The sequence below is a fragment of the Fusarium tjaetaba genome, assembly GCF_013396195.1.
Source record: "Fusarium tjaetaba strain NRRL 66243 chromosome Unknown NRRL66243_c0000140, whole genome shotgun sequence".
Classification (NCBI taxonomy): domain Eukaryota; kingdom Fungi; phylum Ascomycota; class Sordariomycetes; order Hypocreales; family Nectriaceae; genus Fusarium; species Fusarium tjaetaba.
The window spans coordinates 95818-114751 of NW_023501336.1; the positions used below are offsets into that span (position 1 = coordinate 95818).

The following is an 18934-nucleotide window of genomic DNA, read 5'->3' on the forward strand; positions in this document are numbered from 1 at the left end:
TGGACTTCATTTTCTTCTTCTTTTTCTTTTATGTCTCTTTTATTCTGCTTTTTTACTCTAATGGTATGCTGCGATGGAAATTCATTGGTCAAGATACGCAGGAATGGCAAGCAACGCATGGAGGAAAGTGATCATCAGGGCACGGATAAAGGGGGGGCTGTTTCGCTTTTTGCCTTATATCGTTTCCCGGGCGCAGCGAGTACGGGGTGGAGGAATTGGAAGTGTATGATTACATTGGATGCATTTGTGATGCCATGTTTTACACACGAGCTATAGTAAATGCCGACGACAGTCGCCAACTCATTATCGTGATTATGTTTCTATCGTGAAAGTGATGAGATGGTATGCAATAAAAGACTGGCTAAAGGAAGCTCAGGTTGTGTGAATCGATGAAATGTGTTGCAGTGATATTAACAAAACTCCTATAGCAACCATTACCTAGCAAAGCATTCCCTTGATGTAAAAAGACATTCCATATGCCAGTGTTGCTGGCATCTCTAACTGAGACCAATTCCATCTTGGCCCCAGATCTCAAAGTCAACTCATGTCTCGGGTAATTTGACAAGTCAATCCCACCCCTCTTTATCCTAAGCCGCCGCCCCAAACTCAAATCGCAATCAACAGCTCAGGCCATTCATGCTTCCTGCTTCTCAATCCTCTCTTCAAGATCCTTCAACAACTGCACCAACTCTCCTTCTTCACCCTCAACCTCAAGTCCTCTCCTGACCCAATCCCTCGCCTCCTCCAGTCTTCCCATCTCAGCCAAACACCTTCCCCTTCTCCACCAAGCCTTTGCATTTCCTACCCAGCGCGCCTCAACACTCGCATGAGCATCCACAGCGCCCTCGGCCCAGTTCTGCATCGCCATGTGCGCCTGCGCTCGGTTCGCCAGAATGCTGCTGATCTCCTCTCGCACCAGCTGCGAGGGCTCCCACATGGGTCGCTGCATGGCCATCTGGAAGCCGAGGGTGTAGTACTTGATCGCCTCGGGGTACTTGCCCTTGCGGTACTCGTTGTTGCCCGAGTCGCGAAGCTTGGTCACTTGGGCGGTGCGCTTGGGGTTGACGGGCACGGGGGGAGGGGGTGCGCCTGTGGGTGAATCGACGTTGAGGAGAGAGCGGTGGAGGGTGTTGAGGGCTTCGAGTTCAGCGTTGAGTGTGCGTGATGGTTGTTGAGAGCTGATGGCCTTGGATTGAGGGTCCATCTGGAGGGGGAGGAGGTCGAAATGTGTGAGGTCCGACATGGTGACGGTGAGTTTTGTTTTTCTTTCCTCCTTAAATGTCTTATTATGTGGTTTTGTATAGACGTGAATTGCTTAAAAAGAGTGACCGGTTGGGAATGTGAGCTAGCAGTGAAAGGTTATGTGCAGCTGGGTGTACTCCGTATGGATTGAGGTGCTGTTCAGGACACCTCACAAAAAGCTTATCTTATCAGCACATGACACCCCTCAGAGCCACCACCATTCATACCCTACACGAAGTGTATTTAGAAGCGGTTCAGAAGTTGGTTGATTGTTTTATATGCTCATTCTTCGTATTTCCTTACCTTGCGTATCTCGTTTAGGACATGTATGCGTCTAAAAGAAATACGCCGCATATCATACTGTTCCTGATCTCATATAATAAGTTCTGTCAGGTTTCATGGACAGTTGTATACTAGCAAGCTACTGAACCCGATGCTAGAGACAGCTACTAGGCGCCACTCCCACAGTCGACATGGCTTACAACAAGAGCTGCAGCTTGTCGACAAAAGCGAGCCAGCTTAGTGGTAGACGTCCAATATCAGATTACACAATGACATGAAGCACAGAGCTCTGACGTCAACTCCAAAGACACATTCACATGTAAAAACGAATTGATCAAACAAGAGCCTTTCCTTTTCTACTCCTATTGTGCAAATGCGAGACCCTGTCCCCGTTTGGGAAGCGTAACAAGATCACCTCCAAATCGCCATCACTCATAAAACCCGTCCGCCGAACTCTGGCGTCCTTGGATGATCAACGGGAGAAAGACGTCAACTTCCAGAACCCTCAAAACGCCCATCAACGAAAAACATCCCTATCTATTCATCAAAGCCTCATCACAGAGCCCCAAGGTTCGAAAGAGTCTCCACACACAAAGTCTCGGTCATCATCATGGTGTTGTTGATTGTCGGTCTCTTGTGCTTTAATTCCTTCTTGAGGGCAGTGCAAATGTGGGTTCGACGATCGGAGAGGGACTTTTTTTCATTTAGAACATTCTTTTTGGGGGGAATCGACATCTACTCCTCGAGCCACCCTTGCCATCACTCAGCAAATCAAGTAAATCCCTTTGTTGAACCGCCGCGCCATTCTAATGAAACGCACGAGAAATGATAGACGTTGCCAAGTTTACCTAGACCGGCAAGATCCCATGTCGAGGGATTTGGCCAGCTTAGTAGCCGTAGTTGGCAAGGGCCTTTGCGGTTTCCTCCTTGACAGAAGCGTTCTTCTTCGCATCAGCCAGTTGTCGGGCAGCGATCTTCTTGCGCTCGTAGAAAGCAGCGCCCTTGGCCTTTCTTCGCTCCTCCAATCTGAGTAGAGTTAGTCATGTCCCAAGTCAAACTTCATACAGCAAAACATACCGAGCAACGACATCCTCGTACTTCCAGCCAACCTCGCTAGACAGACGACCGACAGTGCAGAACTTGCGGCCGGGCTGGAGTCGGAGAACACGGAGAGCCTGGGGAACGACGACCTTCTTGGTCTTGTCGTAGGGAGGGGGGACACCCTCGAAGACCTTGAGGCGCTCGAGAGCAGCAGCACCACGGGCGGTCTTGTGGGGGATCATGCCACGGACAGCCTTGTAGAAGATTCGGGAGGGAGCGCGGAAGTGGAAGGGACCTGTATCGAGTCAATGACTGTGGTCAAGTGTATAGGTACGGTTTCGACTCACCACCGCGGGTGGGGTTGTAACGGGTGATCTTTCGGAGGTGGGCGTGGTACTTGACTGTTGGCATAATCAGCTTGGTGTTCCTAGGAGTGGCATCGCTTTGGTGTTGACGATGCTCGGCCACAGATCGGAGTGGTGTCGTGGGGTAGACATACGCTTCGCACGGAAGAACTCGCCAGAGATGTTGAGAGCCTCGCAGCGGACAATAACAATCTTCTGGCCGCTCAGGAGCTGCTTGGCGACAATGGAGGCGAGTCGGCCAAGGAGGTGGCCCTTGCCATCGATGACGACCTGTTCAACGCACACAACGGTCAGCGAAATGCGTCTTCAAGACCAATATTCCCACGTGAAGCAAACGACGAGCGGCGTTCACAGCACCAGCAGGCGCTGATAACTGAGATCCCAAAGCATCCTCAATCCCATGCCCAATGCTTCCCGGCTGCCCGCAGCTCGTCTTTTGCCTCAAGTCACAATATGAATTGTGAATGGATGTGTTGTCTCAGTCGGTACTCACAACTTGCTCGAAGCTCGACATCGTAACCGTCTTTCTGGGGGGAATTAAAGAAAAGGAAAGAAGGGCAGCTCAAATCCTCAAACCGGTCGGCGAAGATTTGTTATTTTGCTGTGCTGCTGGGGTTAGTCGTCCCTCGAATGTTGGGTGCAAGTGGTCGCGATAGTGATTGACGGGCGAAAAATCCAAGGACCGCTTGAGGGCTCGTTGTGCCTTGTGAGCAAACCGCGCTAGCCTATAGGGGCAAAGGCAACCTTTCACCGCGAGCGACTCCTTCCCGCTTAGGTCTGTTAGCCCTAGAGGGTTGAGCCGAGGAATTGCCGGGCCGCCCACTGGAAATCATGCAGTTTTTGAGTGTCGGATTCTAGAATGGTTCGCACGTGATGATAGAGATCGGGCTGTTCCAAGACATCCATGGCATTAGCACCATCATTGGGGATTTACATCATAAGTCATGACAGGGGTCTGTGTACCATGGTGATACTCAAGATTCCAAATTAAATGTACCAATTTGCTCAATGCTGTCTATGGTGGTCATCATGGTCAAGGTAATCCTTGAATCTATTGTACAGCTTGTTCTATAACAAGAGCAATGGCCAGGTAGTCGAATAATGGAGTATTCCCAGTAACGCCTGCACTCAAACCAGACAATCTTTTGCACTCAACATCAACGCCATCGCTTAACCGCGGGCTCAAGATTCCTTTGCAATATCAAGATCCTTCAATGTCTTTTGGACCTGCTTCACCAATTCCTTCCTTCGCGCTCTGACTTCGGGCATGCCTTCAGCCTCGACGCCGTCTAGTTTCAACATAATGTGCATCATGATGCTCTCAGAGAGTTTTCGGTGGTCTTCCTCTCGCTTCTTGGGGTCAGAAGGTGGCGACGCAATGTAATCGGAGCACAACGGCAACCACTTGATTTGGTACTCAACAGCAAGATCGTCAAGAACCTTCATGGGTCCGCTGGTTGCGCCAGAAGATGTGGGTGGTGCTGGAGGTGATCTGGGGTGGTCGAAAGTAGAGGCGCTGTCTCGAGGGCTGCCTGACAAGGAGTCACCATCACTGGCGATACCCTTCTTCTTGTCACGCTTCTTCTTGCGGCGGCGAGTCTTCCTATCTTCTCTAGGGGCATCGACAATCACCATCTCCTCTTCTGAGCCACTGCTGACATCATTAATCTCGGGCATGACCGCCATCAACTCGCTGTTGTTCTTAACACCATAGTCCCGTACTGGCGCCATAGGGTCCTTGAGCTGCTTTCCCTTGTAGAGAAGCTTGATGCGTGATGTTCCTCGCTCAGGAAGTTCCATCATCAGACCAACCCGGTCCTTGACGTCTATCACCCGCAACTTTCCATCTCCAATCGCATATGCGGGAAAGTGAGCGGGATATGTGATGCCGCGATTCTTGATAAGGAGGACATCGTCTTCTGGAGCTGGTGGGGGTGCAGTCGAGTGAGATCTGGGATAGTATCGATCCTCGGTGACGCCATCAAGATCTTGAGATGTGATGTAGCTAAAATCGTCGTCGGTGACAGCGGGGACGCCGCTGGGCATAGAACTGTAGGGCGAAATCTGTTCGCGGCCGATGGACCAGCCGTATCTCGACATTGTTAAAGGGACGGCGAGCAGGACAGCGAGGCTGCTGTAGACAACGGTAGGAGGTACGCCGAGAGTGTCAGATATGTATCCGCTCGAATCTTGAAAAGCAGACGAGAGGTTAGCCAGCGCCCCGTTGAGGTAGGACGTGACGTTTTGTAAGGCACCGGGAGATGCCACGATTTCTTGGGCGGAATCCACCTTGTTCGACGTTTTCTAAGGTGGTCCAAAAAAGGACACCCTAGAGGCAAATGGGAATACGGGTTGCAGCAATTGACCCAAACCAAGGTCCGATCCGAACAGGAGGAGGTCAAAAAGACAGGGCGGTCGGCGATAAAGCTGAGCGACTGGTACTGGTGGTTCTCTTGTGATCGACCCGTGGGCTGATGTGGAGCGATGAGCAAGTAGCAGGACAGAAGCCAGGTGGGCTACGCTGCACGACCAAGACGACGAACAAGAAGCTTGCGAGGCTTGCAAATGGCAGCAGAAGGCGACGATCAACGACCCTTGGGCCAGGGTCTTCCTAGTGATAGTCGACAGCGAGTGACAGAGGCTAGAAGGTATCTAACCTGTCTCGTTTTTTGCGCGACAAGGCGAGTCGGTAGTGGGGGAGGTCAGATCAAGTGACTCTGGTGATACAAGGCGAGACTGGGCAAACGGGTGTATCGGGCTGGGCTCTATTTGCGGTGCCACTGGTGAGGGGCTTAGGCGTCGGTGCAGCCCAGATTAACAGCGTCTCTCACTTCTTCTGTTCCTTCTTGCAGCCAAGCGTGCTGTAGGTGTAGGTACCGGTACCGAATCGTGAGTTGATGATGACGGGGGGCGACGCAATGCAAGAAACCGGGCAGCTTAGGGGATACCTGAAAACTGCAGACGTGAGAGCGGCGATTGGTGGAGATGGGGGCGGAGTACAGCAAAGTACATGTACAAGAGTCGCCCCAAGAAACAAATCGAATGCAAGAAATATGCGCTGTAGATTTCTGTTTCTCTTTCTTTTTGGGAATAGTGAGAGCTTGTGCGTCGTTGCGCCTGTGCTTGTGCTTGTGTCGCAGTTGATGATGGATGGTGAAAAGTCTGGTAAAAGGGAGAGAGGCCAGATTTGGATTTCTAAATTTGATGATTTGGACCTGGACCCCTCCGCTGGCTTAATCTCAGCCAAGAGCCGCACGGGGGAATGACAACGCCTCTTCCAGGTTCATGGCCTGACAATTGGCAATCGAAACCTGGGGGAATGTGTCAGACTGTTCTAGCGGGAAATGGTAGGTAATTAAGGGGTCTCCAGCGCTAAGAGTTGAGGTTGTCTCTTTAACTTCAACTTCTTTGGAGTTAAAAATCTGAGTATATTGAGAAAAAAATAGCTGGAGCTTTCGTAGAAGAAACAGTATCAGTTGTTTTCAAGCACTCCCGTAAACCTTTGACATCCTCTTTGGATAAACAAAGCAAAGTCAGGTATAAGCTACATCATGAAGTTTGTCAGTGTTTTCATGGTGGATATATCCAGAGCCACCTCAGACTTGTCTTAGATCATTTGATACACAGTCTGAGCCAATCGCCGAAAGAACTGGAGTTAGAAACCCGTAAACTAAATAAGTCACGATCCGTCGTCAGCCGATTGTTGCTTAAAGCTCCGGCCCCTCTTGAGTGGAGGTTTAACGATGTTATCATGACTAGTAGAACCGATGGACCACCGTAGACTCTGATTGCTCGAGGAAGCTTGAACCTAAGACTATAAAGAAGCATAAGATCTGATAATACAGGCAAAACGGGATCTGATCTTATCATAGTTCTTCTTCGAAGCCTCCATCCTAAACAATAGAAAGGCTCTCGGAAGTTAGCATAACTTTATAGGGTACTGGTATGTCCAATTACTCGGCTCCCATTCAACTCAAATGTTTTAGACCTCACCTGTTTACATGATTGACTTCGCTTACCCTACTCCAATTTTCTATCATCAAGTCAATAGACCATCAATAACGACAGCATTGGTAAAGCGCCTAGTAAAGGTAAACTAAACGAACCTAGCGTTCTTTCGACTCTTCGAGCTCAGATGCTGTTAGCATGTTCCGTGATGAGTGATCCTTCGGCTTACACATGCAGGGATTCAACGGTAGTTGCTCGTTCTCACGCAACATAAGCACTTACACAAGATGATGACTGAACAAGTCTAAACACCAACTGGAATCATCACGTCCTGTTTATATTGTATCTGTAAGTGATTACATTCACAAGACAAATATACCACCAACATACAGCTGCACAGCCGAGGCGATGATGAGTGAACCACCTCAAGACAATGATTCCAAAAAACATGATTACCTAATCCCGAAAATCTAGCACATTGCATCATCGTATTTTTCATGGTCGCCGAATTAATTCCACTCAAACGCCCATGACAAAGCAAACTCGCCTTTCACAGCCCAGCATTACAGCCCAGTACAGCCAAATCAACCTCTCTCTGACGTAGAATAAATACCTCCACCCCACTTTCCCCTTCTCCTACATCAAAGCCATCTCGCTCTCCTCTATGAATTTCTTTAGATCATTCTTCACTCGCGCAACAAGCCCAGGCACAATGACTCAAGCATCCACCAAGGTTCAGCAGCTCATCGACAACAACTCTGTTGGTACGTTTTATCTCCATGTTTTGCGCCCCGCGTTTGGACCCCTGCTAATGAACCCCTCGTAGTTGTCTTCTCCAAGTCTTACTGCCCTTACTGCAAGCAGACCAAGAAGACTCTGGATGAGCTCAACGCTGAGTACGAGCTCCTCGAGCTTGACGAAGTTTGTAAGTTTTACAGTTCACAGCTATTGCATCAAAATAACGGTTTCTAACGCCTTGTAGCCGACGGTTCTGCCCTCCAGGACGCTCTTGAGCAAATCTCTGGCCAGCGCACTGTTCCCAATGTCTACATCAAGCAGCAGCACATTGGCGGCAACTCTGACGTTCAGAGCTTAAAGTCTGGTGGAAAGCTTGCTTCCCTGCTCAAGGAGGCCGGTGCCCTGAAGGCGTAAGAAACATCAAAACAAATGTCGGGCACGTTGGGCTAAGGGCAAATGATGCTTCAGTTCCAAGCTCTAGACATGTCTCTGTAGACCGTATGCGGCATATAGATATCGGTTGCACCTGAAGATTAGACGGTATTACAAGATGGGTGGATGACCCAGATGAGTTGAATTCATGACCCTTTACAAAGACTTGCTGGCTTGTGCCTAGTGATACATGGCTTAATTTCCGTAATGTACATCTTTTTGCTGTGGTTTGACCCTCTCACAAAACCTGGGTGGCAACTGTACCAACAGGTCTTTCGACAAACTCCATGACGCCATTGATGATGTTCTTCCTGGCCTCCTCTGACGCAACCTTCTTACCAGAGAGGTAGTTGAGCCACAGCAGCCTTGAAAGTCGCTCGTCCTCAACAGTTCCCAGTGTAGACTTGACAGACTCCTTGCGAGTGCCATCAGTGTAAGTGATGGTCAACTTTCCAGCAGCATCTCGGATAAGAAGCAGTTCGTTCTTCTTAGCTACCAGACCTCGTTGGAATAGGATCTTGAAATGTCGCATGGCATTTCCAAATGTCTCGTCGTTATACTCCGGATTATGTGATGAGCGAGCCTGAATAGCCCTCACAAGACCGTCGCGCATATGAGGGAAGTCAGTATCTCGAACAGGGGTGATACGGAATGCTGAGCGGCATCCAGCGTCCTTGAGAATTAAGTTCCATGTCTCCTCACCCTCGACAGGATCCTGGAGAGCCTTGCGCAGATCCTCCTTCTCAGAAGGAATCAGTGTTGTGGCTAGAGGATTGATCTTCTTGACCAGATATCGCTGGAGCTTCTCAATATCCTGGGTAGCAACATAAAAGCCCACCACGTACACCTCGATGCCAAGGAAGGTCACTGTCCTTGTTCCTAGTCCAACTAGTGTGAACTCTGTGCCATGCTTGTCCGTTACAGCGGCAGCAATCGGGCCTGCGACGTCGCCTGCTGCTCCAGCATCTTCAACTTCTAATCTTCGAGGGAACAATTTGACGGTCTTGTTGCCTGTAGGAACAACTTCGTTTCCATCTTCGTCGTGAATAACGACTTTTCGCTTCTCGCCCGCCTCGGTCTTGAATATTTCTGTCGGAACTTCCGTATCGCATTTGATCGCAGCCTTCTCTTTTTCTCCTTGGGCCTCAATGGCCTTCTTCAACTTCCATGCTGTGTAGAGGAAGGAAACAATGCCGGCAATGGCACCAGCAGCGAGAAAAGCGGTGCGGTTCTGTTCGTAATCTCGTCGCTTAGAATTGAGCTGATTGACATCGAGGTCATCGGTTAGACGGCTAGATCGCTGGGAGAAGAGAGTCCTTCGGGTTGTTCGAGCGATGGCGCATCTTGTGTGGGCTGATGCGCGAAGCGCAGGGCGGAGAGTTGAGGGACGGAGCATCGTGGCGCTCGCGACGTAATGTCGAACAGACCAAAGACTAGCAAATTGAAATAGCAAAGTCTCCTCAATCAACTACACCAAGAAAATGAGCTCGGTGGTGATGGTCTGAGTTGCTAGTCAGGTACGTGGAAGAGTTCCATGCCATACGGAACATGCGGGTAAACCTAATCCGAGGAAATCCAATGCTTGCGGGGGCCCACAAAATACATCGCCAAGATCAAAACCATCTACGTCAGCGATGCCATCGTGAGGGGTCTTACCCTGTACCTTGAGTTTTTAGAGTATCGAGATGCTTTAACGGTGAGTTAACGGTCACGGGAGTTGGATATGGTCAGAAGATCTGTGTCACTTTCAAAGAGACTGGCTATTGGGCAGTTATCCGATATAATAGCTCTGAAGCCTCGTTTACAGTTTCAACGTGCTAAACACCAGTTGAAACGCGTATCAACGTGACATTCGTGTCATGTGAAACTCAATTACCAGGATGGAATTGTTGGTGAATCTATGCCCTTCCTATCATGCATACGGAGCAGCAAAGACGTGCATTATTTTCTATCCTTGTCGTAGATACAGTATATGCGTTTACTTGCATCCTCATATCCATTTATCATCGCGTCGTCTATTAATGGCTCAAGCCACCTGCATGGCGGGTATTGATTCGTCCTTTCAACCTTTGAACCTCAAATCAGAACATTGATCACACCTCCTTCATGTACCTGATCCCATGTCAGTCATCTTCCCCGCAGCAACAACAGATAGACAGAAAGACATGTTGACTGAGGCGTGAGCTAGGCACGCGGTTGACTGAAACATCAATCATTCCTCGCATTGAACCTGACTCCAACTCACGCATCATCATCATCAAGAAACAAGACCAACATCAAGAACAAAACAAAGACCCGCTGCCCCCAAACCCCTGACCTAACCAGTCCAGACATACCAAAGAAACCCCACTACGGACATCCCGCCCGACTACGACGTAGGAGGAGATCCAGATTCTAGGCTGGGGGATCAACTGGCCTGGGCTCACCCAATCCATCCTCTATCGGGTTCAGTCTCAAACTCGGGCAGCGCTTGTAAAAAAGGGCCATCGGCCATCGTAGCGCACGACAGCGGCACTTTTACAGGGGACGCGGCTGAAACCAGCAAAATAGACACAAACGCCTTTTCGATCCATGTCTCTGGCCCATCCCCTCTCTCTCGTGGATACTTGTGCTTCTTCATCATTTGGCTGTGTCATCAGTGCTGTCTTCCCTGCTTTTTAAGTACCGCAGCCGCGCCCAACCTGACCCTGGCACTGGCAAGACTGGAGCCCAGCACCCAAAAACGTCCCGCCCCATTTGGCTGCCCTGCCTTAACTTATTACCTTACCTCACCAACTCAAAGCCAACAAACTCCCAGCGCCAAAACATCATCATCACCTTCATCGCAAGTCGCGAAACACCCCTTTCGGGCATGAAAGGACCTTTTTGACCTGTATTCTTATCCACGCATTTCCTGATTGCTCGCTGCTTGCCTGCACACACTCACTGGTTGCTGTCCCTACGATAAACAGTCATCCGCTACCGCTGCTTAAGAATCACCCTTGTGATCCCTGAACTCCGCCTGAACTCTGCCCAAACACTGAAAAAAGCCACACCGAAAGCGCTTCTTTGACCGTGTTTGCGTTTTCATCTGAAGCGCTCCTCCCTCAACACCGACAATATGGCCGCTGCCGCCGCTGGCCCTGCCTCTCGGCAGAGTCCTGCAACTGCCGACGAGCAGGAAGATTCTCGATCGTCATCCTCGTCGACTTCCCCCGCGCCCGCCGATAACGAAGAGTCCGATTTCTTTCTCGGAGCCAACGACTCCCAGTCAAGCATCGGAGTCCCCAACTTTCAAGATATGCAGGTGGAAGATGCTTGCCAACCGCCTGTCCATCGGTTGCCAAACGAGATCCTCATCAGCGTGTTTGCCAAATTGAGTTCCACCTCCGATCTGTTCCACTGCATGCTGGTTTGCAAACGCTGGGCTAGAAACACAGTCGATCAACTCTGGCATCGACCAGCCTGCACGAGTTGGAAGAACCACGGCAGCATTTGCCAAACGTTGCAGCTCGACAACCCGTCTTTCAGATATCGCGACTTTATCAAGAGACTAAACCTCGCCGCCCTTGCTGACAAAATCAGCGATGGCAGTGTTATGCCCCTCGCAGTCTGCAGTCGGGTGGAACGTCTGACACTTACGAACTGTCGCAACCTCACCGATTCCGGACTTATCGCCCTTGTGGAGAATAGCACCTCGCTGCTGGCACTCGACATTTCCAACGACAAGAACATTACCGAGCAGTCTATCAACACTATCGCCAACAACTGCAGTCGCCTTCAAGGACTCAACATTTCTGGCTGCGAGAATGTCTCCAACGAGAGCATGATCAACTTGGCAACAAGCTGTCGCTATATTAAGAGAGTAAGTTTACGATGAAACCTTGTATGTTTGGACGTTGGCTAACTCAATGCAGCTGAAGTTGAATGAATGTAGCCAGCTCCAAGACGACGCTATCCACGCCTTCGCCGAAAACTGTCCCAACATCCTCGAGATCGATCTCCACCAGTGCAATCGCATTGGTAACGGCCCTATAACTTCTCTTATGGTCAAGGGCAACTGTCTCCGAGAGCTACGGCTTGCAAGCTGCGAACTAATCGATGACGATGCTTTCCTGTCTCTACCCCCTGGACGACTATTTGAACATCTCCGCATTCTCGACCTCACATCCTGCGTGCGTTTGACAGACGCTGCTGTCCAGAAGATTATTGATGTCGCACCTCGCCTTCGCAACCTTGTTCTTGCCAAGTGCCGAAACATCACTGATGTAGCCGTTCATGCTATCTCGAAGCTTGGTAAGAACCTGCATTACGTGCATCTGGGTCACTGTGGCAATATCACCGACGAAGGTGTCAAGAGATTAGTCCAGAACTGCAACCGCATTCGATACATCGATCTGGGCTGCTGCATCAACTTGACAGATGAGAGTGTGAAGCGCCTTGCTCTGTTGCCCAAGCTGAAGCGTATTGGACTTGTGAAATGTAGTTCCATCACCGATGACTCAGTCTTTCATCTTGCTGAAGCCGCATTCCGCCCCAGAGTACGACGAGATGCCAGTGGTATGCTCGTTGGTAATGAGTACTACGCATCGAGTCTAGAGCGTGTTCATCTGAGCTACTGTGTCAACCTTACCCTCAAGGTTCGTCGCCCCTTATTTCCAGGGGACTACCATTACTGACATTTCGCAGAGTATCATGAAGTTGCTCAACTCATGCCCTCGATTGACCCACTTGAGTTTGACTGGAGTTGCTGCTTTCCAGCGTGACGACTTCCAGCCATACTGTCGACAAGCACCCCCGGGTATGTTTATCGCAAACCTCTTGTTTACTGCTGCTGACCTGATGACAGAATTCACCCAACACCAGCGAGATGTGTTTTGCGTTTTTTCCGGCGCCATGGTATCCAAATTCCGTGATTTCCTCAACACTTCACCACAATTCGAGGATCTTTGGGATATGCACAGCTGGAACCGAACAGCAGTCTACCCCGGACAACGGCAACGTACTTCCGTAATGCAGCCAACAGCCAATACCGGAGACGGAGCCGACGATGAGATGGTTGACGATGACAACGATTTCGAGGGTCTGGACGGCAGCGAGATGGTCGTGGACGCACAGGCACAGAATCCGGCCAACGGCAACGGAACGATAAATCCCAGCTCTCTTATGAACCACGGATTTCAACAAGCTATTCCCGTACCGCCTCCGCCTCCTAGCATCCCAACAGGTCAGCTCCCTCCATTCTTTCCGACGTTCGCCCGCTTCCTGCCTTCATCGTCACTCGTACGACAGGAACCAGGATTGCTTGAGCCATATTTTAATCAGAGCAGAATTAACAACCTACTAGAAGGCGGATCATCACAGCATACCACTAGCCAAGCGAGCGCAGCACCTCTTGGACACGGGCATCCAGGGAACGGGGAGTCCTCGACCGGCGCAAGCACTGCGACTATCCACCGACCCCAAGAGAACGGTGACCAATCTGACGCCATGAATTGAATGACCGACACTTTGCTTTAGCTGTAGAAATGACACTAGCGGATTCTTTTCGTTATTCACTTTCCCTGTTCATGGTAAGATAGCTCGACTACAGCCAGAGACGCAACTAACAGTCACCAGCATTAGATTATACACGCTTTCGCTTACGTACGCAATGGCTAGAGGACACAGGAGCTTATATGGAGTTTTGTGCTTAGCATGCCGTGATTTTCGGCGACGACTTTTGACGGCAAAGACCAAGATACCACAGGACAAAGAAGGAAGCGGGAGGCATGACAATGAGAACTCACGTGCTTTGGTTTTAAGCCCTTGATAGGAGTATAAAGGACCCCTGAGGAAACGGTTTGTAGGGGTTGTAATTTATGACAATCAAATATCAACGGCCAATGGGTCTATATGCTTATTCATGATTATGCGAGAACTGCCCTCGAATTGGTAGTGAGAAGTGATATGTTCGTGCCGTTTGTGCTTATAGTGGACACATCAACGCGGTAGGGAAAAGCCTCAGAATGCATTACAAAAGGGTATAATTAACTCTAAACTTAGAAGCGAGTGACGCTCAAGATACACAACACGCATCTTCCACTCTGACAATTTGAACCGCCCATATTTCACTAATCCCCATTCTTGAGTTAGACCTTCTCCTGACTTGTTCGGGCACTAGCATCAGAATGAGGGTGTGTGCTGTCAGCCATGTGTCGAGTCATCTCAACATAGTCATAGGCAAACTCGCCAAGCTGACCATCATCAGTGCCGAGCTCCTCCTCCTCAGGGGAGACACGAAGGGAAAGGCCAGGGATGAGGTTGAGAAGGAAGAGGAGAATGCAAGTGAGAGTGAAGGACCAGGCAAAGACAGCGAGAGTACCAGCGATTTGGTAACCCAGCTGAACAAAGTGACCGTCAACCCAACCAATAGGGTCGTACTCTCCACCGTCGAGAGCGGCAATGGTTTTGCTTTTGTGAGTTAGCAGGTGTCATTCTAAAGAAGAGAAAGGGGGAGACGTACGTTCCAAAGATACCGGTGAGGATGTTGCCGACCATACCACCAATACCATGGATGGCAAAGATATCAAGACTGTCGTCGACGTTGATGAGGAACTTGACCTTGGTGGCGAAGTTGCAGAAGATACCACCGCATATTCCAATGATGACAGCAGCCCAAGGCTTCACGAAACCAGCAGCAGGAGTGATGGCAACGAGACCAGAAATGGCACCGGAGCAGAAACCAATGGTGCTCCACTTCTTCTCGAGACGGTAATCGAGGAGGATCCAGGCAATGGCACCGCATGAGGCAGCCAGGTTGGTAACGTAGCATGCCATGACAGCGCGGATGTTCATGGCGAGAGCAGAACCACCGTTGAAGCCGAACCAACCGACCCAGAGGAAGACCGTGCCGAGAACAACGTGGGTGACGTTGTGGGGGCGGTAAGGAAGACCGTTGTTGTTGGAGTAGCCGGTACGCTTCCCGAGCATGAGGGAGTAGGCGAGCGCGCAGGTTCCTGATGAGACGTGAACGGGACCGCCTCCAGCAAAGTCGTAGCTGGGAAGGTTGAAGAGCCAGCCATTGGCGTTCCAGGTCCAGTAGGCGATGGGGTCGTAGACGATGGTGGACCAAAGGAACATGAAGACGATGGCGGGGAGGATGCGACCTCGATCAGCAACGCAACCGATGGCAAGGGCAGGACTGGTGATGTTAGGACAGTGAACTCTTCAGTTCTTGAAAAGTACTCACGTAATGGCAGCGAACATGCCCTGATACAGACAAAAGAGAATGTCAGGGAGAGCAGAGGAGCCATTGGGCTGAGCGAGGGTGTCCATGAGACCAAACTGGGTCAAGTCACCGAGGAATGAGTTTCCAGTTCGCGAGAAGGTCAAGGAGTATCCCCAGAAGAACCACTGAAAGCTGATGACCGCAACTGATATCATCGACAACAGAATGAGCGTCAGAGCAGACTTGCGACGAGCGAGACCACTGTAGAAGAAGCCGACGCCGGGAATCATGAGAAGCACAAGCACGGCGCTGACAGCGAGGAACGTCAAGTTGCCCGTCTAGACAATGTTAGACAATATCACACAGTGAGATACACCTGGAAAACCTACGTCGTAGAAGATGTTGAGATCATGCACATGGGTTGAGTAGCCATAGTCGGCATGATCAGTGGTGCCATTGTAAGGAGTGGTCATCTTGACGAGAGGCTGCGCTTGAACGCGGATTCTTTGATCCAAACCTTTGCGCCGGTCGAAACCCTTTTTCAGCTTCAACTTTAGCTGGGAAGAATGGAGTGATTGAAAGGATGAAGAACCCCGGGGCCACAGGGCTAAATATGTCTTGACTCACGGAGCTTGCGACGACGGCCAGGAAATAACGAACGTGGTAATCAGGGGGAGGGTATGGCACATAAGTGTGGGGGATACTTGATAAGACGCCCGTAGCTTAAGCAGCAATAGGAAGGATACTCCACCACATTACATGTTCGGTTTGGACTTTGGTGAACCCGTATTTGGATGCTGAGATGTCACACGGGTGTTGATGCTCAGGTGCCAAGCTGAGCTAGATGATGATCTTCCACGATTCCAAGACTTTGTCCCATGATAAGCTTGAATGTGATGATCCTGTAGCAACGCGTTGACGTTGACTTGACACAAGTGGTTTGCGCCAGAAGCGAAGTCGTGGTTGTGTAAACGGTCCCCTGTTTGGTTGTTCCTGAGTCTGGCACACACCATCGCTGCTTATCACACTCTAGCATTCCGATCCGGTTGTATTGGGATGGACGCCACACCCAAGCTTAAATAGGCTGTGCTGATAAGCACCAATATCCCTATAGGACCTCCGGATTGCAACCTCTGCTTGGCAGTTGGCCCGCAATGAATATCTCCTCTTGGCCTAAATTGTAGGCATTTGACTCCTTTGATGCACGGCTGGGAGGGGAGATTGCTGTCGATATCGGCAGTGTATCCCGGGCCATGCTTACTGAGGAACCAGAGGATTTGTACGGAGTATGTATATCCGGACGGCCGCAATTGAAGTTCTAGTGCTGAGTATGCCACACTGATTCGTTATTGTTAGACTTATTTTAAGCATCTTTAAGCTCTTGATGTGTTGACTCTGACACGTCGAAATGGTGTCCTAAGACCAGAGTTACATGGCGAGAAAGCTCCGAGTACAGAGAGAAGCCTCGACACCCTCTTGTGCGACATGCACTCAATATTGCGCTTCCCCAGACGCACCGCATAACCCGGCCAGAGTTCTTATCTGACTTTGTCCTCAAGGTTGCCGAATTCCAGGTCGAACCGTTGAAGGAGGTCGAATAGAGCATGTCTGATTGGATGTTTCCTTATCTCTTGGCAGCTTCGGTGGAGCACCTAGCGTCGAGACCCTGGACAAGGACAAGGATCCTTGTTCTCTTGAGAGTCTGAGTGTCGTGTAGCTCGGCCGATACTTGATAAAGATAGACGGGCTCAAAGCGTGAGCGTTGGAGCCAGATTTGGAGTGAAGTTGCTGTCTGTTCGAGGATGCTTATTGTTGAAACTCTGTGTGTCTGACGTGTTGTGCGAGGTACTGAACCTCCTCTCGGGTCAAAGGATCACCGGTGTCACGTAGAATATGGTTGTGTTCCATTCCCAAAGATCTGGTGATAGACATGGAAGAAAATAAGCATATTGAGAGCCACATGGGCACACGGTCTTCAAGTGGCCAAGAATTGATGTGATTGACATCGTTTCCCCGGATTCTCAACTGTCAAAGATGCTTTTGCGCCCGCAACGCCCTAGATTGAGCCTCTGTTGCGCGCGTCAGTATGCGAGTCGCCCGCTACGACGATAGATATGATCGGGGACCATGTATATAAGCTGGACCTGCGTCCACTACAAGTTGACTGGTTCTCCAAGTCTAAGCTTACTTCGACGTTGAACATCTTCAACAACTCTGCCTGGAGTTTCCTGGTATCGACCTTTGCAACCATCGTCAACTGCTTGAGATATCTATCGGCTCCCACACAGACGAGTGTTCTTCGACACGAACGGCAATTGCTACATCATTTCCCGAGAACGAGCAGGCCATGGAACGACCGGATGGTAATGATTACCAACACTCTTGCATTGCATGCCTTATCAGACAGCAAGGACACCATCAAACAAGGCATTTCGTAAAGGTTTCAGCTCATTTCAGCTGCAAGATGTGATATCAGAATATACACCACGACGCGATAACCAGCTTCATGTGATGGTACGATCCAAAGGCCATTGGACAAGTTGAAATGTGCAAAATTGGCCATACCCTTGGCATAGATAAGGAACTTACAGAAGTTGGAGTGCCGTTTGTGAGCTAGGTCGCCTGTGGCGTCTTTAGCGCAAGATAAGGGATCTCTGCATACCTTCAAACTTCAGGTAGGACACTCGGCAAATATGCGATGAATGTGCAATTCGGGAGACTCGTAACTCAGAATCGAGTCCGGCGCAGTTGAGCGGTTTGATAATGAAGTGCGGAATCGGGATTCGGTGCATGCGTGGTCACGAAAACGGACGCGGAAGTCAGGTATCTCAGTTGGGTATCTCTGTTGATAGTATTTTGGTATGATTGGACAAATGTCTTTGGTGCGTGACATGGCATACTTGACCGTAGTCAAATGTCCATTTTGATTGCTCATGGCCTGCTTCGACGTTGGCCTGAAAACAGAGCTGTAAAGAAACCGTTCCAGGCTGCACATGCGTTTTGCTTTTCCTAAGACAAAATGCTATTACTGGCGCACCCGTATTCCGGTGTTGCATTGTCGCAGTTGATAGGACCCTGTCCAGGCGGTCGAATCATGTCTTGAGCTCAGCCTTCCATTCTTTTTCCAGCTCAACAAGGCACTCGGCGACTTTCCATGGTGCTTCTTCTTCTAGAATTCTCCTTTTGTCGCTTGATATCCGATCAAGAACGTAACGGCTAACGGTCTCGGGGTCTCTCTCGGCGGGTCGTCCAATCCCAACGGCAATTCGCACAAACGGCGACGTGGGGTATTTATTTTGTGAAAGAGATCCCTTGACACTTTTGATACCATTGTGCCCTTTGTGACTTCGGTCCCACGCCGTGAGCCGCACAATGCCCAAGTCCTTTTCGAGTTCATCGTGAACAATCACTAGACTGAGTGATGAGGGGTCATGTTGATTGGTCATTTCTTTCCACGCCTTTGCGACAAACCGACCAGAAATGTTCATCAGAGTAGGCGATTGAACCAGAGTGTATTTGGGACCTTGAGATACTAGGCATGTCTGACCTCCGAATGCCACCTCTCGAAACGAGGGTTGACGTAAGACTTGAGCGAGGCCATTGAGAGCGAAATGACCGGCAGAATGTAGACTTTCGTATTTGGGCAAGGGATTGCCCAGGCTGACAACGAGAAAGCGGGGATTGAACATCCTGACGC

At 50.0% G+C, this 18934-nt stretch overlaps 8 protein-coding genes across 8 annotated transcripts; 2 read left to right on the forward strand and 6 right to left on the reverse strand.

Annotated features, from left to right (window-relative positions):
* Window positions 1-634: 634 nt before the first annotated feature.
* FTJAE_7091 (translocation) lies at window positions 635-1243 on the reverse strand (the record flags this gene model as incomplete). The annotated part of the gene is made up of 1 exon (XM_037353772.1): window positions 635-1243. The coding sequence occupies one exon, from the start codon at window positions 1241-1243 to the stop codon at window positions 635-637; it is 609 nt and encodes a 202-aa protein (XP_037205830.1).
* A 1168-nt stretch (window positions 1244-2411) lies between these two features.
* On the reverse strand, window positions 2412-3444 carry FTJAE_7092 (60s ribosomal l16; the record flags this gene model as incomplete). The annotated part of the gene is made up of 5 exons (XM_037353773.1): window positions 2412-2550; window positions 2602-2860; window positions 2913-2966; window positions 3065-3200; window positions 3424-3444. The coding sequence occupies 5 exons, from the start codon at window positions 3442-3444 to the stop codon at window positions 2412-2414; spliced, it is 609 nt and encodes a 202-aa protein (XP_037205831.1).
* Window positions 3445-4112: 668 nt separating this feature from the next.
* FTJAE_7093 (BAG domain protein) lies at window positions 4113-5030 on the reverse strand (the record flags this gene model as incomplete). Its single annotated transcript, XM_037353774.1, has 1 exon — window positions 4113-5030. One exon carries the CDS (start codon window positions 5028-5030, stop codon window positions 4113-4115), a length of 918 nt encoding a protein of 305 aa, XP_037205832.1.
* Window positions 5031-7590: 2560 nt separating this feature from the next.
* On the forward strand, window positions 7591-8030 carry FTJAE_7094 (glutaredoxin 3; the record flags this gene model as incomplete). Its single annotated transcript, XM_037353775.1, has 3 exons — window positions 7591-7642; window positions 7705-7803; window positions 7861-8030. The coding sequence occupies 3 exons, from the start codon at window positions 7591-7593 to the stop codon at window positions 8028-8030; spliced, it is 321 nt and encodes a 106-aa protein (XP_037205833.1).
* Window positions 8031-8286: 256 nt separating this feature from the next.
* FTJAE_7095 (chalcone isomerase subgroup) lies at window positions 8287-9444 on the reverse strand (the record flags this gene model as incomplete). The annotated part of the gene is made up of 1 exon (XM_037353776.1): window positions 8287-9444. One exon carries the CDS (start codon window positions 9442-9444, stop codon window positions 8287-8289), a length of 1158 nt encoding a protein of 385 aa, XP_037205834.1.
* Window positions 9445-11148: 1704 nt separating this feature from the next.
* Window positions 11149-13526, forward strand: FTJAE_7096 (f-box and leucine-rich repeat GRR1; the record flags this gene model as incomplete). The annotated part of the gene is made up of 4 exons (XM_037353777.1): window positions 11149-11892; window positions 11945-12667; window positions 12717-12828; window positions 12877-13526. The coding sequence occupies 4 exons, from the start codon at window positions 11149-11151 to the stop codon at window positions 13524-13526; spliced, it is 2229 nt and encodes a 742-aa protein (XP_037205835.1).
* A 632-nt stretch (window positions 13527-14158) lies between these two features.
* Window positions 14159-15710, reverse strand: FTJAE_7097 (ammonium transporter MEPa; the record flags this gene model as incomplete). Its single annotated transcript, XM_037353778.1, has 4 exons — window positions 14159-14480; window positions 14533-15210; window positions 15259-15575; window positions 15627-15710. The coding sequence occupies 4 exons, from the start codon at window positions 15708-15710 to the stop codon at window positions 14159-14161; spliced, it is 1401 nt and encodes a 466-aa protein (XP_037205836.1).
* A 2619-nt stretch (window positions 15711-18329) lies between these two features.
* Window positions 18330-18926, reverse strand: FTJAE_7098 (PTH1 family peptidyl-tRNA hydrolase; the record flags this gene model as incomplete). Its single annotated transcript, XM_037353779.1, has 1 exon — window positions 18330-18926. The coding sequence occupies one exon, from the start codon at window positions 18924-18926 to the stop codon at window positions 18330-18332; it is 597 nt and encodes a 198-aa protein (XP_037205837.1).
* Window positions 18927-18934: the final 8 nt, after the last annotated feature.